Here is a 12,465-nt window from a genome sequence, read left to right on the forward strand (position 1 = left end):
AATGTAAAATGAGTGTCTGCCTTGTTATCATCTGCTTTACACTCACAAGGACAAAGTCCAACACATTCACTAATCATTTGGAATGGAATATACTGCAACTTGGTGACAATCCTGAAATCATTAGAGGAATAATTGTACAGTGAACCAAGGCACTGAGACTTCCTGGTGGATGGATAAGCCAAGAGAAGCTTTCATCATCTATCATCCCCTTGTAATCTTATGATGATAAATACCATATGCATAAACCTTTTCACTTATTGTGGTGAAAACCAGGACTACACTGTTACAAAACAAAGAGTTGTGGATGCTGAAAGTCTGAAACAAAAACAGAAATTTCTGGAGAAATTCAGCAGGTCTTGTGGAAAGAAAGCAGAGTTAAAGTTTCCAGGCTAGTGAGCCCGCAGAATAAACTGTTACGTCTGGTTTGAAACAGTAAGAAAAATAAATTTCAAAATCTGATTTCTCTGTCAAAATAGAAAGCACATTTTCTGAATCACTGTTATAAAGTGCTAAATTTATTTTCTGTGCTGGAAAAACCCCTGTTTCATTATCGAACAACTGCCTCCTACGTGTAGTGGGTATGAATTCTTTCAGATTGGTGCAATCCAGGTGCAATTAGTGGTCCTGCACTGAATGTGAGCACTGGGATCAAAAAACTACATTAAATCCTCAGCTGAATTTGAAAGGCATTCAACTTTAAATTGATGACAGTTACTTTAACCTCGATAGTTCATTGAAATGTTGCATAAATAAATGAGGACTAATATAAGTGGAGAGATCCAATTCTGCGATTTAGTATTCCAGAGTATGACATTAATGGTGTGGGTGAAAAATGAACACGTGGAAAATTTGACTGCAACAGACTTCAGGACATCACCATTTGTTTGAAAAATCGTGTGTGTGTGTTACCATGAGTGCAGTTGACGTAGTGCTGTGCCGTACAGTGAGATGCCCTCCCGCTGACAGTTTGAGATGAATCTGCACCCAGGGGTGGCAGAGACAGGAGGTGAGGTGGCAACGAAACCTTAGGATTTGGAGGCATTGTTGGTGAAGGCACTAATGTAGTACCAAAAACTAGTCTGGGAAAATGAAGGGGGTGCAGGAGATCCAGGAAGTGAGGGAACTGGGAACATATTAAGGGGTGGGATAGTGGCCAGGAATGAGGTTGGATGTTGAGACCCATTTGAAAGGATGTTTGGCCTGTCTACAGAATAACCCAGACACTTCCCACCTGAACAGAAAACTTGGATTGGGGGTTACCCAATGGACGGAGAAGCTGTGGTAATTGACTGCATTGGTCCTCTGCCAGCAACTATGAATTTAAAAATCACATAACACCAGGTTACAGTCCATCATGTTTATTTGGAAGTATTAGATGATGAAGGAGCAGCGCTCCAAAACTTTGTACTTCCAAATAAACCTGTTGGACTATAACCTGGTGTTGTGTGATTTTTAACTTTGTCCACCCCAGTCCAACACTGTCACCTCAACATCACAGCAACTATGAAGGCATTGCTGGTCCTGGGAGATAATTTCACAAAGTGGGTGGAAGATTTCTCCTGTAGTTAGGCTACGGTTCTGTGAACAGCAAGAACCCTTGTGAAAGAATTGTTTCCTAGATGGGATTAGCCTGATATAGTGGGATCGGATCAGGGAAGTCCCTTTACCAAGGCAAAAAAGTGTGGCGCTGGAAAAGCACAACAGGTCAGGCAAAACACAACAGTCAATGACATTCCCGATGAAGAGCGGATGCCTGAAACGTTGAATCTCCTGCTCATCGGATGCTGCCTGAACTGTCGTCCTTTTCCCGTGCCACACGTTTCGATTCTGACTCTCCAGCATCTGAAGTGCTCACTTTCTCCCACTTTATCTGGGCAGTTGATGCAAATCACCTTAAGGTGGTTATGGGTAGAGACTAAGTGACATATGTCCAACAATCTTCAATCTTCGGGAATATTGGAGCACATGAACAGAACCATTTGATCAACCTCATGGAAAGAACTTGTGGGTCAATTTTAGGAAAGGGATAAGGCATTTCCCCAGTCCACTTGTACAGGGATATAAATCTAAGGGGCCAGGATACTCTCCCCAGGAGCTAGTAATGGACACACTTATATGGACTGCACCACACCTCCTAATACCGATACTATTGGGGCCAGGTATGAGGTGATCAAACATAAATTCACTCGTGATTTGTGGAAATGGTTGCTGTGATTGTACAGACAGGCAGACCTGTAACCTTGGGAAGGAACACTGGCAAATTAAATTACTGCTGATGCCAAGTGAAACAGAAGAGTGAGATCTCGGCGAGCAGGTGATGGTATGGCATTATGCAAGAGTGGGATTGGTTTGAGCCCTGTTATCGGGGCCTGTACAATATTGTGAACAAAATTGGTCGCAGGGTTTACACCGTAGCATTGCCCAAGCATTTCAAATGGCCCCGTATTAATCAAATTCCAGAGAGGCAATTTTTTTTCACACAGAGGGTGGTGAGTGTCTGGAACAGGCTGCCTCAGGTAGTGGTGGAAGCGAATACAATTTTATCATTTAAGCAACATTTAGACAGGTGCATATCAGGCATGGAGGGATATGGATCAAATTCAGGCAAATGGGGTGAGTTTAATTGTGAAAACAGGGCAGCATGGACACATTGGGCTGAAGGGCCTGTTTCCATGCTCTAGACCTCAATGACAGTATAATTGAAGAGGGTGACTGTGTCAGTCGTAAGGGTGACTGGTTGCACTTCCCGACAGGAAACTGACTCCCCAATAAACACAATGATTTGCTTTAAAGAGGAAAATCCCCCCAAAGCAGGAGGAAAAAGGGAATCCCCAAATGTACTCCCATTTGAAGGATTGCCCAGAAATGGAGACCCCCTCTGTGGTTCAGCTTATAGGTAAAAATGAGCTATCAAGAGTCAATCATCTGATTTTAATGTCTGAGATCTTTCATGGACTGACATGTTTTTGTAAGGGACAAACACAGACTTAAAATGGCTGCCAAGGCCACAGGTTGAAGCAAAGTCCAGGAAATAAATAAACAAAACTGCAATTACCATCTTTACCTAAACCAGTCAACTGAGTTACATGCCAAGAAGCTCAGATCAGTAATCCTGCTTTAATTAATATTTGTATGATAATTTCACATGTTGAGACTGAAATACTGATCTTCCCCTTAACCAGCTTTGGAAGACACTGAAGCCAGAGTCAGGAATACACACAACACTCCATTTCAACACAACCATTTAACCGACAGTTCAAATATATGTACAAGCTGCACCAATGTTGTTGGTGTGAGTCAACAATTCATAAGTGTGGTCTCAGGTTAAAAACCTCATGGCAACTATAAGGATTTTTAAATCATATTTCTCCAGCCAGTTCTCTTTCTATACACTCTCTTTTGCTGAATGTATTACTTGTATGATTATGCAGGTTTACTTGTCACATTTTATTATTTTTTTCCTCAGGTAGAAATCGCCTCCTTCATTTTGATGTAGTTAACCACATTTTTAATTAATGTGTGACATGGTTGCGTGTAAAAAGGAAATCAAAATTTTTTTTTCGCAACTAATTGAGATGGTGTGAAAGAAGATAATAACTCACCCTTCCTCACCCTGGTCGTAACATTGTCATCTTAGATTGTTAGACTCAATGTTGACTCTGGAAGGCTGCAAAATCATAAGATGGGATGCTATTTCCTGAGTTCCAATTGAGTTTCACTGTAACAGTACAGGAAGCAGAAGACAGAGAAGTCTGAGTGGAACTGAGAATTAATGTCTCAAGTGACCAGAAGTTCAGCATCACACTTACCGATTGAATGGACATTTAAGCTAATTCTCTAACCTGCGTTTGGAATCCCCAATGTAGAAGATACCAAGATAGCAGCCAATCCATTATACTAAGTTGAAAGTACTAATGAATTGTTTTGCTTACTGTCTGCACTAGTTGCAAATAAACCCATATCATCAAATAAAGGGAATCCAAATGTCTCATTAGTGTTACATTTAGATCGAATGAGAACACACAATGCCCTGGTAAAGAAGTGCATATTCCAGGTGTTGGACAATTGTATTGAAGTATTACTGAGATGATATCTTCTTCAGAATGACAGAAAGGATGTGGAAGTCTTTTTTCATGATGGTATTACATGATGGTGGTGGAAATGGTGGAGGATGATTTATTGGGTGTCGAGTCTGGCTGAGGTGGAAACAGGAACACAGTCATGATTCTGGGGGCTAAATAGCAAGGGCAAAATTGCAGGAAATGGGACAGACACAGTTGAGGGGTTGGTCAACCATTGTGGGAAGGGACAGACACAGTTGAGGGGTTGGTCAACCATTGTGGGAAGGGACCTATGCTTCATGAAAAAAGGCTAATATTGATGCTGGCAACATCAGGGCAGCTGCAACAGAGACAGAGAAACTGAGAGAATTCTTACAGTCATCAAGTTGGCTGGGGTCAAGTTTGAGAGTATTAGGAGATTCCGATCATATCACCAAGCGCATGAGATAGAACATTGAGAATACAATCAGTCCCAATAAATGTTCACAGAAAAGTGTAGAAGTCATTTTGATTTAAAATGGACAATATTGATGCATCTGTCATATGCCAGTCTCAATTTTTATTTCCATTAACTTCAATCCAAGAGACATATAACAGGCAACAGAATCAATATAACCTTTTGTAGGTGAACACCAAACTTCACGCAATTAGAACCAGCATGATTCTGTTATTTCAATGAAATGTTAAAATATATTCATACTGCTGAGAAAGTGCCTTATTATATATGTAATAATAGAAAATATAAAATGCGAATTTACATGGAAAAAGTAGAGACATCTTGAGACTTTGCTTTTTTGTCAATGAGCAACATATCAAGAGAAAACTTGGGGAAAGTGTCTTCAAGAGAAACATTATGGAAATGGACACAGTAATATATCAAAGTACTGCCGATGTTCGAGATCTGAACTAAAGATAACAAAAAAAACCTGAGTTTTGCAACAGGGCAAGGCAAACAAGATAGAGGTTTAGGAATTTGAACTCATAACATTTTACAGCATGGAGTGAGGTGGTTAGACCCCTCGTGGGTGGGCCAGTTCTCTAAAAGGGTCTCTACAAAGAGCCACATTTTCCTGTTCTTACCCCATGTCATTCCACTACCCTGTGATCTTTGTGTCTACAGACTTGGAATGTGGGGCAGAACTAGTTAGATTGAAGGAGAAAGGAACTAGAAGGTTACCATCAACAAATTAATAATGAAATGATTATATCACTTATCTCACATACTTTAAGTATAGAGATCACACTTCAATATTTGTGTAAGAACTATTACTCACATCATGTTAGTATAATCAGCTGATACAATTCCAGCAAAAACATCAAACTCAGAGCAGTTGATACTGCCGTGCAAGTTTTTTTAATTTGTTTGTGGGATCTGGGTATCACTGACTGGCCAGCATTTATTGTTTGTCCCTAGTTGCCTTTGAGAAGGTGGTGGTGAGCCGCCTTCTTGAACCACTGCAGTCCACCTGCTGTAGGTAGGCCCACAGTACTCTTAGGGAGGGAATTTGTTAATGTGTGTGGTGGCAAGTGAAATGGATAGCACAGCGTTAGAAGTCAATGCAAAGGTAGCAGCTTCCAGTTAAAACTTACTAGAGCATCTCTCAGTTGGCCATTTTCTGATCTGTTCTATTGCAAGGGTGGGCAAAATAGGCAGTTGTTGCCTGGCCACCCATTTTACATCCTGCCCAAATTTCCTTTCTGCTGTACAACTAGCCCCCACTATATGTAATACACGCTGTCCAGAGCTAAACACCTCCCTCAATTCTATCTTCAGTCTCTCGTCATTTCAAAGCCATAGGGCCATAACTGCATACCTTGACATGCAGTATTGAGAGTGTTAGTTAAAAGATCAAACACGCAAAATGCATTCACAAATCGCAGTACCAAAATACATTTGTTTTATTGTGTTTTATTACAAAAAAAAGGAAATAAAGTGCCTTTTTAATAACACCATACAGTTACAAGATTAACATACAAAACACTAACAGGCACATTTGTTGCTTTGTGTAAGGCTTGGCAGTCTCTGGTACCATTTTTAATGAGTTTATTTGAATGCAGATTACAAAAAGTGTAGACTGTCATTTGTATCATATACTTTTCAAGGACAGACTTCGCCCTTTCCCTATGTTTTTATATTTTCATTGAGTGCACAATAGGCGGATTCATTCTGACAGATCCAACCATACAACTATTCAATGCTTAAGCATTGACCTAAACCTCTCGGTCCTCACCCTTAAATCTCTTAATAAAAAAAGGACACAGATCAGTGATAATGTTTTTTTCCCCTCGTTTAACAACTTGAATGTAACCAGTATAAACCACATGCTTCCAGGTCTCTGAACCCGTACAAGTCAGTCACATTATTATTCTGAATAATAAGTAACTTTGGTATTTCATAAAACATGCCTATGATAAATTCTTTAGACATTGCATTTATCTGGTCTTACAATGTCTTCAGGACATCTCAAAGGACTTTACAATTAAAAAGATTACTTTGAAGTTCTTATGTAGATCGAAATTGATACTGTAGCTAAATGTTGATGTCTACATGGTTGGAGTGTCTTGGAACATCATCTAGTGCTCAGATGGACTTTAAGCTTCCAAACCGAGCTATCTTGCTCTGACCTTATCCCCAACAATCCCAGATTCCTATATTCCACTTTAAACCAGAACTAACACTTACCATTATTACAGCCACACTAAAACACACAATGTTAAAAACATCATTCATTTAAAAACATGCTATTACAGACTCCACAAGTATAAAGTACAATCATATTTTTATCCAACATTTAAAAACATTTTAAAATACACTTTGCGTTTGGTTGTTGCTTTCTGCAATCATTTGATTGTAAAAACACACACATAAAATGAGAGACTTCAGGAGACAATTAGATTACTTTTCCCCCCCATCATAAATATTTAAGACTGCCAAGCCTACATCTAACTTAAGACTATCAAGCGTATTTATAACAGTGTAAAATGAAGTTTAAGACCATTTTCTCCTGAAATTATTACATTTCTAGATCAATTCATTTAAAAAAGGCAAAGAAACATTAGCAACAAAACAAGTAACAGCTTAAGAATTCCACCTACAGGGGGAAAACATCACATTTTACACAAAATACACAAAATACAGTCAATACAATATTTACAAGATGTGTGCAAAAAGCCCAAGAATGTAAATGGCAATGTGCAGTCACTAGTACCCGACAGAAAGATTTTATACATAGTGCATAGGAATTCAGGTAACAACTATTACCAGTCGGAGATTTGTGGTTTGTGCTAACTGTATAAGACCATTGTACTTTAGACAATTATTACAAGTATTCCTTAGTAAAATTGTGTTTAGATGTGCCAACATAAAATCTTATTTTAATCTGCAGAAGGTAACATGAGTTTTTATATTTCTTTCAGAAAAAGCATTTACTATAAAACAAATGATAACATAGACTTTTGCATGCACATTGATTAAAAATGATACATTTGGGCCTAAGAAGAACAGATTTAATTGCCATTGCAGCTCGTTGTCACAGATGTATCGTTATTTGTCTGATAAAACTTCAATGTTTCTACTATTTCTATTGTGAATAATTGCTTGTGAGGAAATGCCACTGCCTTTAAACTAACAGCTCCTCAACCCTGTTGACAATAACATCACAGTTCTAACACACAAGACAAATTGCTTTTGGAACTGGGGTGGTTGCAGAGCCATTAATTGAGGTTGCACTAAAACCTTCAAATTAAGTTTAGCTGTGGAAAGCTAGGTGGGTAGATAGGGGAAAAAAGGAGCGCAAAGCTTTCCTGATGTGGTTGACTGGATTAGGTTGGGAGCAGGCTTGTAAGGGGGATAAACAGCAGTATGGACCTGCTAACCAACAGGCTCACTGCATTGCATGGCTTCCTCTTTCATTAAAGTTCCTTTACTATAAGTTCCCTTTCGACTGACCAAGCTTTTCAGATTGTTTTTCAACTAACAATGTACACACAATATAAGACGATTTAAAATGCTATGTTTCAGAATGTAGCAGCTCCTTTACAATACGGGGTTTCTGCTGAGAAATTACTACTACAGCCTGGTTTCACAGCTTAAAAATGTACCTCTGGTGGAAAAAAAAAGTCAGCACAATTCCCATCAATCTTAACTATTTGGCAAAAATCTGTTTTCTTTCTCCTTGGGTGTATTTTCATACCATCTTTTAGCACAGCTTGCAGTAGTAGTTCTGTTGTTACCTATACCTACACAACCTCACTTTAAACAGAAACTGAGAGAACATTTGCCTTAAACAATCTGTCATATTAGTGAGAAACTAGAAACAAAATTGTGGATCTAAATGTAATGTCTGAAAAATAAATGTCAACTGGAGACAGACATATGATTTCATATGATATGTAGGAGAAAGTGAGGACTGCAGATGCTGGAGACCAGAGTTGAAAAAGGGCTTCCTGAAGAAGGGCTTATGCCCGAAACGTCGATTCTCCCGCTCCTCGGATGCTGCCTGGCCTGCTGTGTTTTTCCAGCATCATATTTTTCAACGTACCTTCTTCATAAAACTTAATTCACAGAACCCTACTGTACATGTGCACACATTTCCAAGAACATAAGTTGGACCCTAAAAACTGCTCTAGCAATGTTGCTAGGTGTTTACAGATTTTTACCATGTATCTAAAGTAAGTCTAATGTTTAAGAGTGCCATTTAGTTAGCCAAACTAATTTGTCTTAAAGTCCACATTTCTAACAAATGACTTATCCAATTACTTGAACTTTTCTTTCAGTGAATACTGTTGAGTATGTGGACTTGTCCTTAAAAGATAATATCAAGAAATTGTGATTTTATCCAAAGGCAGAGCCTTAACCAATGAAAAACCAGGGTCCTAACAAAGTATTTTAGGATCAGGTCAACACATATACTTCACCAGGGTTTTATATTTAACTGGTGTCACGTAAAATTATCAATGCATCTTAATTAGGCTCTTCCTGTCTTTGAAAATAATTGATTTTTATACTGACTGTTAACAGAAGAGATACAGGGCTCACTATGCACACTTTCTGATTGCAAACTCAATAGTGACTGTTTATTTTATCAGGTCTTTGACCATCTCGAACTCTTCTCCTACATTGCACCTCAGTGAAATGCTTTGGGACATTTTAAAAAAAAATACAAACTGGTTAGTTGTAATTGTGGAACATTCCCAATGTATGCTGCCCTATCTCTGTCAGTGTTTCGCCTGTTCAAACTGCTATTTGAACATCACAAACAAACTATGGGCAGATATTCTAAACACTGGAGCTTAAGTCTCCAAATATCCATTGACCAAAGTTGTTATTAACTACATAAGGAACAACCAACTACACTATGACTAATGTCCGTTATAATTATTTGCTTTATCAATTCAACACAAAAAAAGTCATTTGATCAAGAACAATTTGTTAAATTTTCAAGTGTTTCCTTTTAAACAACAGGGTTGTGTTTTGTCACATCTTCCCCTCTTCTGAAAGATTTATTACAACCATTACATTATTGGAGAAATGTTTTATCTTTCTGTACATTACGTGTGTCTACTTTAAGGTAGCTTTCTGCAGAAAGACATCAGGTTTGTACATTTCACATGGAAGGGAAGGGTTTTCGACAGATTTTCTGTACTCTCAAGGTCACCGTAGGACACACAGTATGAAACAGCCACTACAGATATTTAGCGACTGCTGTTAAAGTAATAATGCTTTATGCAATGTTTGCTACATATATAATCAGCCCATAGTAAGACTGCTTAGCAACAACCCCATTCACAAAACCTTACTGAGTTTTTCATCCGCCTTCGTCTTGTGATTATCTTTTCCCCCTGCCACCATGTCGCTCCCCTGGCCCCCCTACAAAAAGAAATGAATATCAACATCATGAACCATGAGCCTTAAATTGCAAACAGATTGGGAAAAGATGCAGCCAATAAGTCATGCGCTGTTCCATGCTGCTTGACTGATGGTCACAGACACACAGGTTTACTATAAGCTCAGTTTCCACACCAATAACCATCCATGCACGTGGTTTACATATGGAAGAGATAGTCTACATGGCACAGAATAACAATTTAGTCTTGTAAGCTGCCAAGCTTTATGTTTGTCAATTGTGTGTGCCCAGTCCCATATAGGAAGGCTACAGTTGGTGCTATAGTCCAAACTCACTCTGCCATCTCACACTACAGAGTCTTTGATTTCAGATCCAATCCTCACCCTTGGTTGGGGGCAATGAGCAGAAATCTCCACGTATAAGTTCTTTTGGTTCATTTGGTTGTTCGGTGATTCGGGGTACCCAGAGTCCTTGTCACTGACAGCATTTTCCAACACAGGGGTACTGCAGATATGGTTATCATTCAGACTCTGGTAGCCTTTGTGATGCTCGGAAGCTACCACTTGCACTGGGTTCCCATTCAAAGGCAGGCTTTCGTGTGGAATCTCAATCTTCCTTTGCTTCTTTTGCTGTATGTTCGAGCATTCGCCGTCCTTAATCAGCGACTTCATTTTGTCTCTGTTCCTGTACAAAAAGACCAGGGACGAGACCGCAAGTGTTAACCCAAAAACCACGCTCACTACAACAAACTCTGTCCAGTAGGTCTTGCCACTGGTGAGCTGAGGGAACCGGCTCTCACTGCTGAGCGGATTGATAATGATCCCTTTCTCTTGTGGTCCCAGACCATCATTCAATCCCTGGATGGACTTCCTTGACGCATGCAAGGTCGTGGCCTCAGGAGAACCATCCAATCGTATGCAGTAGTTTGCGACCAGCAGCCAAAAATCCTCCTCTATGGCCCAGCATTCGTAGACCCCCAGAGGTTCCGCTGTAGCAATGATCCCACCATCGGGAAGCACCATGAAACTGTCATCGACAGCCGCCCCATTGTGAGTCCACGTCCTGGTGGCCAAGTTTGACTGCACTTTGCACGACAACACCCTGAAACTGTTGGGTCTCACAGTGACCGTCTCACAGGAAGTGGTACCTGCTTGTCAGAGACAGAAGTCGTCAATACTGTGTCTCACAATGCACACTTCAAAGACAAAGACCTACAGAAACGCAATGTCAGCACATCCCACCTTCGCAGAGAAAGCTGAGACACAGGAATTACAAATAATATGTTTTTCCTTACACATTGACTGTAACCACACAGCAGCTGTAGTTCCTCGTGCAGGATCTACTGATTGGGAAAGGTTCTATAGAAATGCATTTCTTACCTTTTACACTAAGATAATGGGTAACACAGCGTTAAGTATCCATTCAAGCAGTGTTTGGCTTACTTTGATTACAATCAATTTTCTTGATTTCAAATAGATTTGTTCTATTTACAAATGAATGATTATCTATTTAACAAGATATGAACAGCGCATCGATTTGTTATTAACCAAAAAACATACAGGTCAACATCCTGGAGCCAGACAGCCTTATTACATTTCTTGCAGCAAATTCCAACCCATTCATTTCCATTGCTCCAGACACTTATGGCACAGTGGTAATGTCCTTCTGGGCAAGGAGGTCTGGGTCCAAGTGCTCTGGAAGTGTATCATAGCATGCCCAAACAAGTTGATTAAAATAACCCGTAGTAAAATAAATGTGTGGGAAGTGAATCTGGCAGAACACATTTCGGGAACTGAGTCACAGAGTTTACAACCTGAATGCTGGGTGCAGAGCCGTTGGTTACATGAAACTAAGGAACTATAAGGAAAAACAAAATGGGCTGGGGCTCTTTTATCAGAAGTCTCAACATGATTTATTAGAAAACTGTAAAACTACAAAGGGATTTAATGTGGCAGATTTCGGCTTGCTTCCACACTGTAGGGATTCTATGATTCTTCTATGATTCCATGTGACGTAGTTTGCTGATGAAAAGCAACCTGTTTTAAGACCACTTTATCGCAATAATACATCCCGAGGCCCTTCGCAACGTGAACCCCCAACACACACGAAGGGTTGATGGGACGCATGAACAAATGCTTCGACAGAAAGTTGGGTTACGAGAGGCACCTTAATGGAGAACATTGATGGACTGAGAGGTTCACAGAGGGAGTTCTAGAACTTCAGGAAGCTGAGGGCCTGCTAGTCAGTGGCTAATTGGAGGTGAACGCTGGAGCCACGAACTGTCACCTAAAGCCAATAGAAACATGAAGGGACTCTGCTTATGCTGTTGCTAACACTGTCTGCAACATTGTGTGTTTTCCACAAATTCCCTGTTTCTTTAGCACTTAGTCGGGTTTAGGACTTTAGTTGGAGATGTGTGGAGACTGGATAACCCTGGAAGAGTGTTGCTTGAGGGAGGGAAGACCACATCCTCAGCAATATTCCAAAGAGTGCTGCTTGGACTGGACATTACAGGCCCCCACGACTGACCTATTTAACAGCCACCTTCGGGCCTCACT

The 12,465-nt window shown here is 39.9% G+C and overlaps 1 protein-coding gene across 1 annotated transcript in view; it reads right to left on the reverse strand.

Annotated features, from left to right (window-relative positions):
• Positions 1–5,936: 5,936 nt before the first annotated feature.
• Positions 5,937–12,465, reverse strand: part of sema4ba (sema domain, immunoglobulin domain (Ig), transmembrane domain (TM) and short cytoplasmic domain, (semaphorin) 4Ba) — a 60,943-nt gene continuing 54,414 nt past the window's right edge. The window contains exon 14 of the mRNA XM_043677067.1: positions 5,937–11,054. Within this exon, the coding sequence (XP_043533002.1) occupies positions 10,252–11,054 (803 nt within the window). The 3' untranslated portion in view covers positions 5,937–10,251. The remainder of the gene's footprint in view (positions 11,055–12,465) is intronic.

This window comes from Chiloscyllium plagiosum, chromosome 36, assembly GCF_004010195.1.
Source record: "Chiloscyllium plagiosum isolate BGI_BamShark_2017 chromosome 36, ASM401019v2, whole genome shotgun sequence".
Lineage (NCBI taxonomy): Eukaryota > Metazoa > Chordata > Chondrichthyes > Orectolobiformes > Hemiscylliidae > Chiloscyllium > Chiloscyllium plagiosum.